This window comes from Mycetomoellerius zeteki, unplaced genomic scaffold (genome assembly GCF_001594055.1).
Source record: "Mycetomoellerius zeteki isolate Tzet28-1 unplaced genomic scaffold, Tzet1.0 scaffold35, whole genome shotgun sequence".
NCBI classification, from domain to species: domain Eukaryota; kingdom Metazoa; phylum Arthropoda; class Insecta; order Hymenoptera; family Formicidae; genus Mycetomoellerius; species Mycetomoellerius zeteki.
The window spans coordinates 2,219,337-2,236,035 of NW_017257338.1; the positions used below are offsets into that span (position 1 = coordinate 2,219,337).

General features: G+C 35.5%; 4 protein-coding genes across 9 annotated transcripts; 3 read left to right on the forward strand and 1 right to left on the reverse strand.

Moving 5' to 3' along the window:
* The first annotated feature begins 2,283 nt into the window (after positions 1-2,283).
* On the forward strand, positions 2,284-5,569 carry ICA69 (islet cell autoantigen 1-like protein). Of its 5 annotated transcripts, none has more exons than XM_018452766.1 (6): positions 2,284-2,671; positions 3,244-3,509; positions 3,647-3,989; positions 4,173-4,448; positions 4,508-5,117; positions 5,199-5,569. In XM_018452766.1, exons 1-6 carry the CDS (start codon positions 2,661-2,663, stop codon positions 5,316-5,318), a joined length of 1,626 nt encoding a protein of 541 aa, XP_018308268.1. In that variant the 5' UTR covers positions 2,284-2,660; the 3' UTR covers positions 5,319-5,569. The 5 variants fall into 5 exon arrangements, with proteins under 5 accessions (XP_018308268.1, XP_018308269.1, XP_018308270.1 ...); XM_018452767.1 differs by having other exon boundaries at positions 2,286-2,910; XM_018452768.1 differs by lacking the exon at positions 3,244-3,509 and having other exon boundaries at positions 2,288-2,671.
* Positions 5,570-5,765: 196 nt separating this feature from the next.
* On the reverse strand, positions 5,766-10,197 carry LOC108725624 (armadillo repeat-containing protein 8). Its single transcript, XM_018452765.1, has 8 exons — positions 9,930-10,197; positions 9,723-9,796; positions 8,824-9,274; positions 8,253-8,747; positions 7,836-8,127; positions 6,738-7,261; positions 6,274-6,440; positions 5,766-6,184 (listed from the first exon to the last, which is right to left on the reverse strand). The coding sequence occupies exons 1-8, from the start codon at positions 9,954-9,956 to the stop codon at positions 6,148-6,150; spliced, it is 2,067 nt and encodes a 688-aa protein (XP_018308267.1). The 5' UTR covers positions 9,957-10,197; the 3' UTR covers positions 5,766-6,147.
* Positions 10,198-10,759: 562 nt separating this feature from the next.
* LOC108725441 (histone-lysine N-methyltransferase SETMAR-like) lies at positions 10,760-11,886 on the forward strand. Its single transcript, XM_018452461.1, has one exon. The coding sequence runs from the start codon at positions 10,837-10,839 to the stop codon at positions 11,884-11,886; it is 1,050 nt and encodes a 349-aa protein (XP_018307963.1). The 5' UTR covers positions 10,760-10,836.
* A 1,663-nt stretch (positions 11,887-13,549) lies between these two features.
* On the forward strand, positions 13,550-16,319 carry LOC108725513 (vesicle transport protein GOT1B). Of its 2 annotated transcripts, none has more exons than XM_018452563.1 (4): positions 13,550-13,922; positions 14,040-14,131; positions 14,390-14,568; positions 16,085-16,319. In XM_018452563.1, the coding sequence occupies exons 1-4, from the start codon at positions 13,898-13,900 to the stop codon at positions 16,209-16,211; spliced, it is 423 nt and encodes a 140-aa protein (XP_018308065.1). In that variant the 5' UTR covers positions 13,550-13,897; the 3' UTR covers positions 16,212-16,319. The 2 variants fall into 2 exon arrangements, with proteins under 2 accessions (XP_018308065.1, XP_018308066.1); XM_018452564.1 differs by having other exon boundaries at positions 14,390-14,562; positions 16,079-16,319.
* Positions 16,320-16,699: the final 380 nt, after the last annotated feature.

The following is a 16,699-nucleotide window of genomic DNA, read 5'->3' on the forward strand; positions in this document are numbered from 1 at the left end:
AAATAAAAATTTGTTTTTGCAAAATATACTTGGGCTGCATTCCGTTATTTTATTGCAAATACTGAAAATCTAAGATCTGTTTGCGTTGCAACTTTTGCACTTTTTGCACTTAGCATCTGCGCTTTAACTCCCTTTAATGCCTGAATATATATTGAGTTAGGGAAAAAGTCTCTTTACAAGTTGGTAAAAAGATTTTTAGCAACTCATGTATTCTATTTTTTTTTAATTGGCAATTACACTTGATAGAGCAACGTTTCAGCTTTAAGAATCTGTATTTTTAATTGCGAGGATTTTTAACGGAGTTATGAGCAATAAAGTCGGAATGTTCTTTTTTACTTTAATCCGCGAGTAACTCGGGAACAAAAGATCGTAGAAACATTTTTTTAAAATGATTTTGTAGGGAAAAAAGAAAGCTTCAAGCTTTCACGATAGATAGTCGAAAATTTGCTCAAATTTTTTTTGGGCAAGATACAGATCTACAAAGTGAAAAGAAAATTTTTCATTTTTTTGAGTTCATAGTTTTCTATTTGTAAAAATTACAAAACGCAACTACTGTGAGAGACATACATATGACTTTCCAAATGGAGCTTGAGATAATAATTACAAGAAATTTATCCACTGATGATGGCTCGGAATGATGCCGAAATATTTGTAGATTGAATCAGAATAAATCACTAAGAAATGCGCTGTTCCAATTACTGCACTTGATTCTTATTGCCATTGTACTTCTCCTTATTTATTTTTAAAATTACAAAGCTCACATAAATTCAAAAAATATAGCAATCATTCGAAAATAGAGATTTCAAGCTTTAAATCTTTTTTTTTTTTTAATTTAAATGTTGATCATTTTTAACGAAGATATTAATGGGGAAATGTCTTTTTATCAACTTGTAAAGGGACTTTTTTCCTAATCCAATATTTATCTCATTTTAGGTGTAAAAATTTTTAATGATTTTAAGCAACGTGAACAGACCTCTATAGCTTACGTCACGTATACTATAGATTTTCAGTACTTGCAATGAATAACGAAACTCAGCCTTGATTGCGTCACATGCATCATCATTTGCGATTATTCGCGCTTTTTTTTTGGAGCACGTGTGACGCATTGTTCTACCGCATTTGAAGAATATTCTCAACATTCTAGAAGATATGAAATTTGTCGGACCATTTCGAACGAGGATAGTTTCGCTATTTCTCCAAAATGCCCGTTTTGCTTCTCCGATTTTTTATTTATAATATCGATTCGCGCGCGCGCGTCTCGATGAGAGTAAAACTAACAGGCACCTCTATTCTACTATTTTTAATGACGATGCAACGACATTGTTAAGAATAAACACCTAAATTCCGTGTGGAACGCAGCCTCAGATTCATCAAATTAAGTTAATTAATTTACATTTTTAAGTATTTTTTATTTTTGTGTTATTATTCGACGGACGTTTGATTCACTCGGTTAAAAAAAACGTTTGGCAAGGATTGTGAAACATCACATAATCTATTTAAAGATCGTCGTAAAATATTCTAAGCGATACTAATTTAAGCTTTATTAAATGTGTATGATAAAAATAGCCCTCACGAGAGGAGATAACGTAATAAAATTTTTCAACGCCATCTAAATAAAATAGACGCAAACATAATAATACGTTCAACTCTTTATCAACAGAGGAATATAAATTACTACAAAGATTTCTGTCAAGTTGGATAATTAAAAAACGTTATATTAAGTACCAATTTTCTGTTACGTAATTTCGGTTATCTCAATCAATAATTATCACTTGTCTAGCAATATATTAATTGGTAATATTTCCTTAACGCAGAAAAAAACCCGAAGTAGAAACATAAACAGCTATAAATTTTGCTGTGAACAATTTTGCCAAAATTAAATTTAACGATCCATTTGTTAAATTAAATCGTATGACATAATTTGATAAAAAATTAAAATAGAATTCCATTTATAATCTCATGTGAAGTAAAAATTAAATATTTAAATAATCAAATATATATAAAATATAAGATACATGTTAAAATTACATGAAAATCACACCATCATGATATATAAAATTAGAAATAGAAAATTTTTGCTGTGGATTCTTTTTAGTTTTACTTTCCTTCTTTTCATTTTAAAGAAAAAAAAAAAGAGGAAAGATGAACGATATGTAAAAAGTCAAAAAGAACAAGCTTTATTTCATTTATCTATGTATTATTCATCTCATAAAATCATCATCATAGAACCGTCCAAGGTTCTAAACTCCGCGAGATATCATTCGCTGTAGATTTGTTGCTTCGTGCGATAATAACGATCAATTTATCCTCTTTCTTATCGTGACGTCGGCCGACCAATCACGAGCATCGCGTCGCCAATTGGTTGACGGCTGATGATCGCTCATACGTGATAAACTAGCCTTCGTGGCTTTCCTTTCCCGTCCGAGCTGTCAAGCACCGTCGAGTGGGAAAACGCTCCGATTTTCGTTCCGATTGTTAGCGTATCGCACTACGAATGCAATCGCGCGTGGAACGACGCGCGCGTGCACTATGTGATTCCGCGGACGAGCAACGGTGTAGTACGCACGCACGGCGACCTGGAGCCCTACACTCCGCGGTTGTAAACATTAACGTGTAATCCACACGCGCGCGCGTCGTGGCGTACCAGCGGGTCTTCCGTTATGAATGCTTAGTAAGTATCTCCTTCGTTCTTTTCTCGACCACGTCCGAATCCCGCCGTCGTCGTAGCTCGAGCTGTCGTCGGTCTCGCCGACGAGGCGGGACGAGAACTCGAGAAGAGGACACGGCGACCACGCCGTTATCAGTCTAAGTTCATATCCAACTATACTGAATCAATATGGTAGTTTGCATCTCTTCGTGTTATTAATAGATATCGCGCAAAATTGATTATTTAACTTCTCCGTAAGCTTTGTAAGTCTGTGTCCCTCTTGCGTTAAAGAATGGTCTGTTTCCTTTCTCCTCGTATGATTGATAAATTATTTGTGGAGTTTGTAAATTTTCTTCTCTCTCCATCCTGTTGGTTGGAAAAAGGAAATACATGTATTTGCACATTATCAATAGAACGTAATGATTTAACATCAGTAAAAGAAAGCATCTGTTTTAAACGACAAATATCTGTGTGACTTATTTTTTATTAACAATGGGAATATTGTTTTTCTTGTTGAGATTTGCATGTAACTCTTATACTAATCACTGTCACGTTTAACGAGAAACTTACAAAACTTCTTTATACCATGCATGCAGTAACAGAGGTGCGTCGGGCATATCAGGGAATGCCTTTGATTGCTGGGTTCAAAAGTCTATGCATGACGACTCTGCCATCATAAAAATGCAATACCAGTTCTGGGTGAGAAAGCAGGCTTTGTCCCAAAAATTAGGGAAGAAGGAGGATGAGTGTATAGTTGCTTCGGATGCTGAGTTGGACGCAAAGCTAGAATTGTTCCGCAGTATCCAAGATTCCTGTTCCTACTTACAAAGAGTTATTGATAGATACCAAGAAAGATTATGCAGTGCGTTCTAACATAATTTCTAATATAAATAATATAAAATAACTGTATTGTCATAGGATATATGTTTTGTATTTTCTTCTTTAAGATCAATTGTATTATTAAGAAATTGTGATAACGAGATAATTTAACCTGTTTAGATTTAGCCCAGGAAGAAAATGGAATGGGACGTTTCTTGAAAGATGCCGGAAAGCAAGACAAAACTCGCGCCGGCAAGATGATGTCAGCAGTTGGCAAATCCTTGTCTTACTCTGGTCAGCAGAGGCTTGCTTTGAGAACTCCTTTGGGTCGATTGTATCAAGAAGTGGAAACATTTAGGCAAAGAGCTATTGAAGATACATTGCAAAATGTGCAAGCGATGGAAAAGGCCCGTACGGAGTACCGAGCTGCTCTGTCATGGATGAAAAATATTTCTCCCGATTTAGATCCAGATACGTCCAAACAACTGGAAAAATATAAAAAAGTTCAAGCACGTGTTAAGCAGTAGGTTCTATATATTTTACATATTTATGTATACTGCAAAATACAATCACAAATTCAATCTCTCTATTTAAATTATTATATTGTTTAGATTAAACAATAACTCTTCATTTTTATAAATTGGATTTAATTAGATATTCATAAAATATTGTAAGAAATTTATATATCGTATATGTTACAATTTAGGGGCAAAATAGTTTTTGACAATCTAGCCCTTGACTGTCTTCAGAAGGTTGATTTGTTAGCGGCGGCAAGATGTAACATGTTCAGTCATGCCTTAGTTTTATACCAAACTACACTCCTGAATTTCACAAAGAAATCTGCACAAGCATATTCCACAATAGCCAACAGCTTCAAAGGCTATCAACGTTATGACTTCACAGTTGTGCGAGAACTGGCTGAAACCTCCAGTAAATTGGCGCAGGAAACTGGTGGTGATGACGATTTAGAGGAGAAGGATAAGTGAGTTACAAGATGAAAGAAAACACTTGTCATTTTCACCATGATATTGATTTTTACAGATTACCATTTTTCGACATGGACTATCACGATGACGTTGAGGAGGCTCAAGAGGCTACCGCAAATTCAGAAAGCACGTCGGAGAAAAATAAAAAAGACGAAAAGCTCTTGGACATAGAAAATGAGTCAAAGGATACGCTGATACATTTGGATACGAGTACAAATTCTTCGAAAAACGGAATCGTGCATAGTACCAACGATACAGACAAAAGTCTCGAAGAGTTCTTTGGAAATCTTATCCTGGAAAAAGATGCGTCCAATAGTACTAAACAATCGGTTAATAAAACCGAGAAAACCAACACTGTATTAAGGAAAAGCTCCGAGGAACAGAAATCAGTAATGGACTTATTTGAAAAGTGCAATACAGATTTTAATTTGACTGATTTGTCTCCCTTGTCGTCGGAGGCTCGACAACAGCAATCGTTGAATTTATTGGCCTCCGAAAGCGCAGCGCTTTTCGACGAAATCCTGAATGACAAACAATGCACGAACAGTGACTGGGAAGGCATATCACATGATACTTTCCTACCGCCAAGCATTTTGAAACAGAGTCTAGGAGATGCGGCACTAGGTATGGGACAGAAGAATACCATTAGTAACACGGACGATAAAGTAAGTACTCGCAAACTTGCGTTCAACAGTAATAATGCGAATATGTCGCACGATTAATATATCGCAATATTCTTTTCATAGAAAAAGAATAAGACTGGAAAGCAGAAAGGTAACTCGTGGTTGGATTTATTCGCAGAATTGGATCCATTGGCTAACAATCCAATGGAGAATCTTTCCGGTGATAGCAATGCTTCTGCTTAATTCACAATGTATTTTAATAATCTCGCCCTGTTACTTGATATTTGTAACAATAAGGAAAACTGATCAAACTCTATCAATTGTTATCAATGTGTGATACGGTGAACGTATAGCTCACGATATTTTCACTTCATATGTTTGTATCAGTAATTACCACTTTCTAAACTTTTAAATTTAACACTCCAAATTTATTTTTAATGAAATCGTCATATAAGAATCAAAACCATTGAATTACATAATTTTTCATATAAGCTAAAGACAGATAATATCAAAGATATAAAATGTAATATTTATTACATATTATGCGCTAGTTATATTTTCTTTCAAATATATATCCTATATATATATATATATTACAAGATCTTCAATATAAATTATTATGAAATTCTTTGTATTTCTGATGGATATATCTAAAGGTATGGAAGTATACCGCACAAGTATATTTGCTTTCTATTTATTTCAATTTCTTTTCATGATTTATTTATCCCTTTAATTTTTTTTATTGCATACGACATTCCATATCTGAAGCCTCTGCTTGTAAATCAATGTTATACTTTGTAAATAATATATATCAAACGTTTCCTTTGAAATAAGCAAACGAATCACATGCAATCCATATTATTTTCTTCTATTAAGTTAAATAAATACTACACAGAGACACAGATTACAGGCATAGGCTCAGAAAGATCAGTTTGTTCATCTTGTTTGTAACTTTCGATTACATTATCAACCGAGGTGATCACAGTGTTAACGCTAAATTCGTAATTTACTTCAAATATAAAAAAGATACTTGAAATCATAACCTAATCTTCAACGGCGATACATTCCAAGTTCAAGGTTCGTAGAATTGTGATAGGGCAGTCTTGACTCTGAAATGGAAATTACATGTGAGACCTCTGTTATATAAAAAGATATGATAAACGACAATAATTTAGCACGTAATGCTCATCTTTCGTACTTCTCAAATAGCTGAGTGTCTTTTGTGTGACGTAATTGTTGCAAGATACGATAAATTCCTAATTCCCGCAGACGCGCTTGCCGCTGCGCTGCTCCGGGTTCCTCTCTCCAGACTAGGTTGCATACACAAAAAATAGCAGCAACTTGCAGTTTCACGTTGCTGTGCATCTAAATAAAATGTACACGTAAAATATCAACATACAATCGGTGGTCTCATTGAAGATATATAATTATTAAATTAATAGATAGGACTTGAGGAAATGCGAATACTTAATCGATTTAATACACGTTTGAAACTTGTGGTATTCAAAGCTGTTATTTTTTTACTATCATAGATAAAACAAGTAACGCGACTTGCTTTTTCAAAATCTTTAAAGCTCTTATTATCCTATCTATTATATAGAATTAATCGTTTAGAAATACTCAATTAATGAAGTACTTGTAATAACTGTACACTGTACGAACCATATAATCCATGAGTTTCTTAAGCACGTCGTCATTAGCCATGATATGATCTCTAGCTCGGTCGCCATCAGCTACATTTGCTAAAATGCAAAGTGCTTGCTCTTTAACGTCCGCCGGATGTTCTGGATCTTCTAGTACTAGAATGACCGCTTGCATAACATGTGTGGCGTGCTCGCCCATTATACGATCTATATGAGCTTTAGTGGAAAGCAAATTTCGCAACAGGCCCAGCGTTTTCATCAGAACACCTAACTCAGGATCGGCCAAAAGACGAAAGATCTGATCTGTGCCCAAGCACGAGAGTATTTGCGACTTTACACGTTGCTCCGCTTGAAAGGCCACGTTCATTAGGGCCCAAATGCCGTTCAGTCGGAGTGCCGATTCGGGCCGTTTAGTGAGAGAACACAATAACTCTACTCCGCCAGACTCAAGAATTGGCTCTTTGCTCGGACTAAACTCCAACAGTAAATTACATAAAGTACTCGAGGCAACAGTTAATAAATCACCTTCACCTTCGCCTCTACCTATAGTACAATAATGACAATGTTAATAGTAACTCATATAGTTGGCGATTGAATACTAATAATAACAGCTAATTACAAGCACTGATCTCTTTATTCTTGTTTTTTTTTTTTTTGAAAAATAAATCTTACAATGCAGAGAGAAAAGAATAGGGATGTATTTATCATTTCTATCTACACGCATGAGAAAACAGTCGCCCTGTTTTAAATTCATATTTATGTATAATTCATATTATATCTATTGTAAATATCTCTTTCTTATGACATACTAATATGGCCAACACAAGCGTAAAAGATTGCGCACTTTTCTTGATGCGTGTATTATTGAGCTACAAATCTATTCTTGTCTTATATAGAATAAAAAAAGAATAACTCACATTATACATTAATAACCCTCTTTTCGATATTGCATCTTTTTCTTTTTGATTAAGACGTTAATTCGAAATTTCAAGCTAAATATACGTATTTTTTTTTGTATCTTACATGCAATATATATGCATGCAACATACATGTTTCTCAGTGTTTATTGTAGCGTATCTCTGTAATGCTTTATTGTAAATGTATTATCATATTTTACCCTCCAACCCCTTGTCCGCTCCATGTAACAACTGCATAAGTGGCCTCCATACTGCATGATCCTGAAATGTAGTACGAAGCTGTTGCACACTCCTCGAAAGGGAATGCAAACATCTAACCGCGGCTAAACGAACACGGGATCCACCAGGATCTTGAAGACCAGAGACAACTTGTTCCATAAGACTTTCTGTTTCAATAATACGCTTTCGGATATCTTCGTCATTCGCTCCGAGAGACGCAAATGCCCTGAACGCAGCTTGTCGCATATCTTGCGTTAGCGTTGCATCTTGAACCTGAACAAAAAGTATTACGTACAACTTTTATTTAAACACTACCTTAATACAACCTAATAGATTATTTAAATTAATTTTACCATACTTTGTAGATATTCAATATATTTAATGTAATTTCTGCTTACTTGCGGATGTGGTCTTAGCAATTCCGCCAGTGTTGGTATCAAGTGATTACTAATGGAAGCTAAACGTTGTAGATCCGTATCAACTTCGGTCAGATACGCAAGTGTCTCGGCTGCGGCGACTCTCTCGCGTGGCGGTCGATCTCGATGACATAAACGTACGAGGCAGGGTAACGTGCGATACACTACTCGCGGATCGGTGGACGGCAATGCCCCGGCCCTGTGCATATACGCGATACATCTCGCTGCTTCGAGCTGTATCAATGAACTCTTCTCACGTCCCATTAATTGACCTAATGCGACAGGTACCAATCTACCGTGGACAGTATTACTAGTGCTGGCTGACGCTATCATAGCCGACACCATGTGATTCTGGTAACACATATTTGCTAAGCAGGCTAGAGCTGGTAATTGGACTTCAGACAGGGGGGAATCCAGTTGCATCGCCAGTGTTTCTACCGCACCGCCTTTGGACAAAGCGTTCTGTTCTTCTGTCGTCTAACAAACAATTTGCAGATTAGTTCCTTCTTATGGCGTAGATATATTTTTATTAAAGTTTCAGACCTCTCTTTACCTTACATGCCGTAGTTAAGATTGTCGCGACACAAACTTGACAGGTGACCGACCGACTTGCTAGAGACAACAACCGTGGTACTAATGCGGGATCTTGATAAATCGAATGGACCGGTGCTGCCGTGTGCTGGAATACTGTGCGCAGACATCGCAAACAGGCCTCATGCAACAGATCTAGAACCTTTATCTTGCTGTCTGCGACGATGTCGGGGGTTGGCGAGGAAACCAAGACTTGTAGAAGCAATGGAACTACACCTAAATCTATAAGCGCCAGTACGTGCTGATCCGTGCCCTTGGCTAAGGAACCCAATGTTACAGCCGATTCCAATCTTATACGATCGCCGATGGTACCGGACGTGTCTCCGAGCAATTGCAAGAGGCGAGGCACCACACCTTGAGCTATAACCGAACCCTTTTGCCTGTTGCTGCCAATCACTGAATTCTTGAGACATCTGAGAGAAATCAGATCCATGAAACATTAATACAGTTTTTTATCAATCATAAAAATGAAAAGTAAACATATAAAGCCTATTTCTACCAATGTAGATTAATTATTATTTTGATTTAATTTACTTTTTATCTTTAATTACTGTTTATCTTTTTCTAGTTCTTAGAATTGGAAGAAGATAAAAAGTAACTTATAAACCGAGATTAAAATTAATTTACATTGGTAGAAATAAACGTAAGTAGAGAAATCTTCGTTGGAAACTTTAAATCAATTTTTTATAGCTGAACTAGTGTACACTCTGTGTACTTAAAGTGAAGTAGATATATGTTCGATATTTGATGAAAGCGAGAAAGGAAGCTGCAGTACAATCGAATGTAGCAATAAAAAATCAATCTTTTCAGTCATATGGAGTATTATCCTTAAGGTTAAGAATAATTTTTTTTAACACTCACATAATCGCTTCCAGGCATTTCTGCGCGTCCGGAGAGTACAGCTCATCGATGTAGCTCCTGGAACTCTCGATGTCCTGCAAGATCACGAGAAAACCGTGATGTAATTTTTGGCGTTACTAGCAACGGTGGGATTCGTGAGCTCTATTGATGCGTCAAACTGCCGTTTACCGGAGATCGCGTACGAATCTAATGGGACATCGAACTCACCATGTACGGCTGCATCACCGACACCATCTTCGCTCGTCTGCGTTCTCACATAAATATCCCGTAAATCGTTCCGCTCGGTCGAGCTTCCTGGCGCAACGATTACCACGAGGAACCGTCAGGTCCAGTTTGCGTACTATATACGTTCTATACGAAACGTTCGCGATTCGGTTGTGCGTTGCGTTCTCGTGTTCTAAAATAAGCTCGACTTGTTGCCAATGATACCAACATTGTGGAGCGTTTTTCTTCTAGCGATGTTGGAAAAAATCTTCCTGCCCCTCTTGTAACTACTCCTAATTCGATTCTCTTCAACATTCTTTTTCCTTTTATAATAGAACGAGGATAAATCAGGAAATAATAATTTATAATTAAATATATATAATTTGCGGATTAATGTACAATTAACTTGAGAATTAAATTTTTTTAAATCCATACATATAAAGCAAATAGAATTTTTTATTCTTGTCAAATACATATAAAGACTGAATAGTAAAGAGTATAATTATACATACTCATTTCTAAAATATTTATATAATAACAAATCAACAATTTAATAATATAAAATTTCAACCGGATATATTCCTGGATACTAATGATATTCGGTTATCCGGTCAGATAGTAAAAAAAGCCGGATAATACCGGATACTTTCCGGATATCTGCATCCCTACCAAACACTCCTTAATTCTGATGAGTTTTAGAACGCACTGGCATTTTAAAAGTTCGAACATTATACGAGGGCAAGTCAATAAGTTTTTAGAAAATCTGTCAGAGGGCACTCGCAGTGTCATGTCACATTTACTTTTTGACAAGTAGCATCTTTTTGATTACTGTCAAATTTTGAGCGGAATTTATCGCGTGGTTTCATTTCTGTAGACGATTAAAGCGAACAACCTTTGTATTTTTTGCAAAATGGAAAAAAACGAGTTTCGTGCAGCGATCAAACATCTACATATGAAAGGTTTAACGCCGAAAGAAATCAAAACCGAGTTGGATAATGTTCATAGCACATCTGCACCAGCATTTGCGACTGTATACAATTGGGTGAATAAATTTAAACATGGTTGTACATCTACGTGTGATGCACCTCGTTCGGGACGTCCAATTCAGGCTGCTACGCCAGAAATCATCGATAAAGTCCACGATATCGTTTTGACTGATCGACGAGTGCAAGTGCGCGAGCTTGTTGAGGCCACAGGCGTATCACATGGCACAGTGATTTCAATTTTGCACGAACAATTGGGTATGAAAAAGCTATCGGCAAGATGGGTGCCGCGTTTGCTCACTGTGGATCATAAGCGCGACCGTGTGACGATTTCAAAACAATGTTTGGAGATGTTTCAACGTAATCCAAATGAATTTCTGCGTCGATTCATTACCGTGGACGAAACATGGATCCATTACTTCACACCCGAAACGAAGGAACAGTCAGAACAATGGACTTCACCGGGTGAACCAGCTCCGAAGAAGGCGAAGACCGTGAAATCGGCCGAAAAGGTGATGGCCACAGTTTTTTGGGATGCACGCGGTATAATTCATATCGATTATCTTCCGTCGAAGCAAACGATCGATGGTGATTACTACGCAGCCTTATTGGACCGTTTCAACAGCATTTTAAAGAAAAAACGTCCCAATTTGGCGAAGAAGAAAGTGCTCTTCCATCAAGACAATGCACGGGTTCACACGTGCCCGGCACCGATGGCCAAATTCAACGAATTCCGCTACGAATTGCTTCCCCATCCAGCATATTCGCCAGATTTAACCCCCTGCGAATATTTCCTGTTTCCAAACCTGAAGAAATGGTCCGGAGGAAAGAGATTCACCACCAGACAGCAGCTCATCGCCGAAACAGAGGCTTATTTTGAAGGGTTGGACAAATCATATTATTCGGATGGCTTGAAAAAGTTGGAGAATCGTTGGATCAAGTGTATCGAGCTGAAAGGAGACTATGTTGAGAAATAAAAATGACTCGATAAAAAAAAATGTGTTTTACTATGTTTTTCTAAAAACTTATTGACTTGCCCTCGTGCTATACTGTTCCATAGATTTACGCAGTTACGTCATTTTGTTAAATAAATTTTGTATTTGTATGTGTGTGTAAAATATATGTATATACATATGTATAACAAATACACTAATGTTTTTATTTAATCTAATTTTTTAATTTGCATTAAATTAAATTGAGATCGATTATATAATAATTATATTATGTATTATTTAAATCGGAATTCTAATCATGAGAATTCCGGTATGAGTATAATTATTGCACAGAATATTTTCTTTTGATCGTTTTGAGATTTTTAAGAATCTCACGCATATTTCAACTATAATACTTCCTTTAAAATTGTCATGTCACATGCAGGATGACATGCAATAAATTTCTGCAATAAAGGTCTCTATCATGTAGATAATGATTTTGTTTATTCGGTTAAGAATGATTTGACTAAATACTTAATTTAAAACATTAAAGAAAAGATACAAATTAAGATTTAAAAAAAATAATAAAGTATTAAAATAATACAATTTATTAAAAACAGAAGTTTCCAATTTTTTATTTTCTTAGTTGCTTTATGTATCTTTCAGTCGCAAATAAAAGAGAAACTAATTATATATTTTGATGTGCGACAGTTTTATTTATTCTGAAATTATAAATATAATATATATAATATACATTTTTTATATTTATTTTTAATTTTTTTATTGTTTATTTTCTAATCTGACTTCGCATCGTATTTTATAAACAGCACTTTTCGGTCTCCCAGAGCCTTCAATATTGAAATCAGCTTGGCAGTAAGTGTTAAAATATTCTTCTGTCATATAATACGATTGAATTTCTTTGAGCACAATGTATATAATCGATAATTATAATCGAATAAATTTAATAGATTAAGATAGATTCCAATCTACCTCAATAGATTTGCGCTTTTGCAATGTCGATGCGTTTCGAACTTATATTTAAATAAAAAGGTTTCAACCTTTCTGCCTCATATGTATTACTAAATAATTGATTTAACCCTTTGAAGCATGGTGGTAAAGGCCATCACACGTACAACAATGGTCGCGTTCAGCAGACTCAACTGTTGTGGAGCGGATCCGTGAGCGCTCACTGCTATTGGTGTATTCTTTTAGATCATCCAATAGCAGCGAGAGCTCATTGATCCGCTCCGCAACAGTTGAGTCTGCTGAACGCGACCAATTTTAGTCGTAATCGTAAGACCGTAAACAAATCGGCCAATCACAGTCGAGCGTTTTGAAACGCGAGATCGTAATTTTGATTGTGATTGGTTGATTTGTTTGCGGCCTTATGATTCCCACTAAAATTTTTGTGTGATGGCCTTAACCCACGTTACCACCTAAACTTCTTCAGTTTTTGATCGTTTATTTTCTAATTGACGCATTCTGGTTTTTTGTATTTTCCTGGTGTCTTAGAAGTAGAAGACTATTAAAAAAATAGTTTAGTAGTCCTTATTATTTATTGTAACAATTTTATAAATAAACAAAGATAAAAAAAATTTTTTTTTTTGGAAAAAAATGTATGCTTCGAAGGGTTTCCAAGGTTCAACAGAAACAGATGCATTTTGCACATATTTGTATACAATTATCATACTGATAAAATAGTCGGGGCCGATCGGCAGTAATCGGGACGTTCGATTCAGATTTGACGCTCACGCCTTTCGAAGCTTGAGTGCTAACAAGTGCCAATTTCCTGTCGTCCCATAAATCTTTGCTAAAACAATTGTATATAATTCCGGAGACGATAGACGAATATGAATTGAAACGTCCATCTGATGAATTTAGTCCCGTGCAAAGGGCGTTCGCGAAAGAGCTGACGAAAGTCCATGTACAAGTAGGCTCGTGCCGCATCATAAGCAATGACGTGGATATAGGTTAAGTTCTCATTCACGCTCAAACAAATCAAATCGCCAGGTGTCGAGCAATTTCTAACAAAGACAATTCAACACGATTGTAAATAATGTTCGAAATCACAGACACGCAAAGTGAGTGCAAGGATTTCTCTCATCAATTGAAAGAGATTCTTTGTATTAACCGGCGAATATATATATATCCGTGATATTGATTGCATTTTTGATTGTACTATAAGGGATGTGTTCCAGAAATCGGAGTGGGATTGGCGGGATTTGGGATTTCCTTCCTGTTCCTCGGCGTACTGCTACTCTTCGATAAAGGTTTACTGGCTATTGGAAATGTAAGATCACTGCACGTCCTTTATTATTTATTTACATTAAGATCTTACACCAAATTATTTATTTACGTTAATGCCTGTATTCATAGTCAGACTTTACACTTAAGGCTTCTTTAAATTTATCTTTAGATGCTCAGTAACCAATGAAATAATTCGTAGAGCATCTGAAGATAAATTTAAGGAAGCCTTAAATATAAGGCCTGACTATGAATACGGGCCTAAGTCTTACACCGGATTGACCTTTGGAATTATTCTTTGTAGCTTCTGTTTATATCGGGACTGGCATGTGTCATCGGACCATGGAGGACGTTAAACTTCTTCTTTCAAAGGCACAAGATAAAAGCTAGTGCCTCATTTCTAGGAGGTGTTTTCGTAGTACTTATGGGTTGGCCCCTTGTAGGAATGATCTTAGAAACCTATGGCTTTGTATTACTGTTTAGGTAAGCGCTGTATACTTAAATCTTTAGATGCTTCTACAACCACAGCACAATAGAACTCAGATATAATATAATATGTTAATGCTTGTGTTTTACCAATGTAGTTTAATTTTAATCTCAATTCGACCCATTTTTTTCTATTCTAAGAATTAGAAAAAGATGAAGAGTAAGTTGAACCGAGATTAAAGTTAATCTATACAGAAACAGGCATAAAAGAAACATTAGCCTGTTCTTTTTATTAGGTGTACAAATAAATAATCCAAATTTTTCACCTAAATTCGAGATTTATTTTAAAAGAAAGTAAAACAAATTTTTCAATCAAAGTATTCGCCGTTGCTTTCTATAACTTTAAGCCATCTTTCAGGCAGCTGATGAATTCCACCTTGGGAAAATGCTATGTCTTTGGACACGATAAAGTCGTCAAGTCAATTTCGAATTTCATCCACTGATTGGAAGTGAGTATCGAACAAGGCATCATAATGAATCTTGGCTGGGACATCTTGCAACACCCGGCATATTACACTAGACATTGCTCCAACCGATTATCATTTGTTCCGGTTCATGCAACACGCCTTGTCCGATACTCACTTCCAATCAGTAGATAAGATTCGAAAATAGTTTGACGACTTTATCGTGTCCAAACACAGCATTTTTCCGAGATGGAATTTATCAGCTGCCTGAAAGATGGTTTAAAGTTATAGAAAGCAACGGCGAATACTTTGATTGAAAAATTTGTTTTACTTTCTTTTAAAATAAATCTCGAATTTAGCTGAAAAATTTGAATTATTTATTTGTACACCTAATAGCTGAACTTCTCACATGGTTCATCTTTTCTTTTTTTCTTCAACATGAAAGAAAGATGAATAATTATGCAAAAACAAACTTCAGTTGAAAAGAACAGATCCATTCAAGTGTGAGAAAAATATAGCGAGTGCATTGGCTGTGTTCAGCAGACCACAACAATTTTACATCCGTTTTGTGATTGTCTACTGAGATAGGATTGTTCTTCTAGATCTAAAAGTATAATTCAATCAGCGCGAAGAAAACTTTCAACACAGTTGCAAAATAAACTAGGGATACACACCGGATATCCGGAAGGTATCCAGTATCCGGTATTATCCGGCACTTTGACTATCCGATCGAACAGTCGGATATCATTAGTATCCGGGAATATATCCGGTTGAAATTTAACATTGTTGATTTTTTATTATATAAATGTTCTAAAAATGAGTATGCATATTCATAATGCTATATTTTATACATTGTTGCAAAATTACAATTTTCTCTCTATAGGCTTTTTCTTAAGACATTTTCCCGGAATCCGGTCGGATATCCGATATCCGGTAATTTTACGATCCAGTATATTTCTAAAATAAACGTGCTGCTGAACGCAACTATTGTCTCTATATACGAAAAAAATTTATTATGAAATCTCAAATAACTGATGTCCACTGATAATAAATCCATACTTTGTGACAGCAACAGACGGAATGAAATTCATCACATATATTTGTTTCAGTGGTTTTCTACCAGTAGCAATAAACTTTCTACGAAGAGTACCTATATTAGGAACTCTACTGAATATGCCTGGCATCAGTCGAGTTTTGGACATAATAGCAGGTGATTCTAATCGGACAACTGTATGATACAACTATATAATATATTAAAAACATCCACATCTCTTTGCTTGGAACCTGTATATAAACCAGTTAATGTTCATGTTTCATATTTTTTTGTCACTTCCGTTTAAGAACGTTAGCTGTCAAATTTTTGTACAAAAATGTAAGAATAATTTACTTATTTCTTATATAAGTTATTATAAGAAATCAATTACGTATTTTATTACATTAATCAATTTGTATCCTTCGAATTTATATACATATGAATTATATGTATTGATCATGTCAAGGGTACACTTGGTTACATAAAACATTCCAAAAAGCTTGTTTATAAAAAAAAAAGATAATATATTATTAATTTTCTTCATTTTAAAATGTTCATCATTGTCAGTAAACAAATAATTGTCAACAAATGTACCCTTCTCCTGATCCAGTAATGAATGTTTTGGGATAACGTAATAAATGAACGTGTTTAATGTATATCTTATACTTATTGAAATTAAGATAAATATACC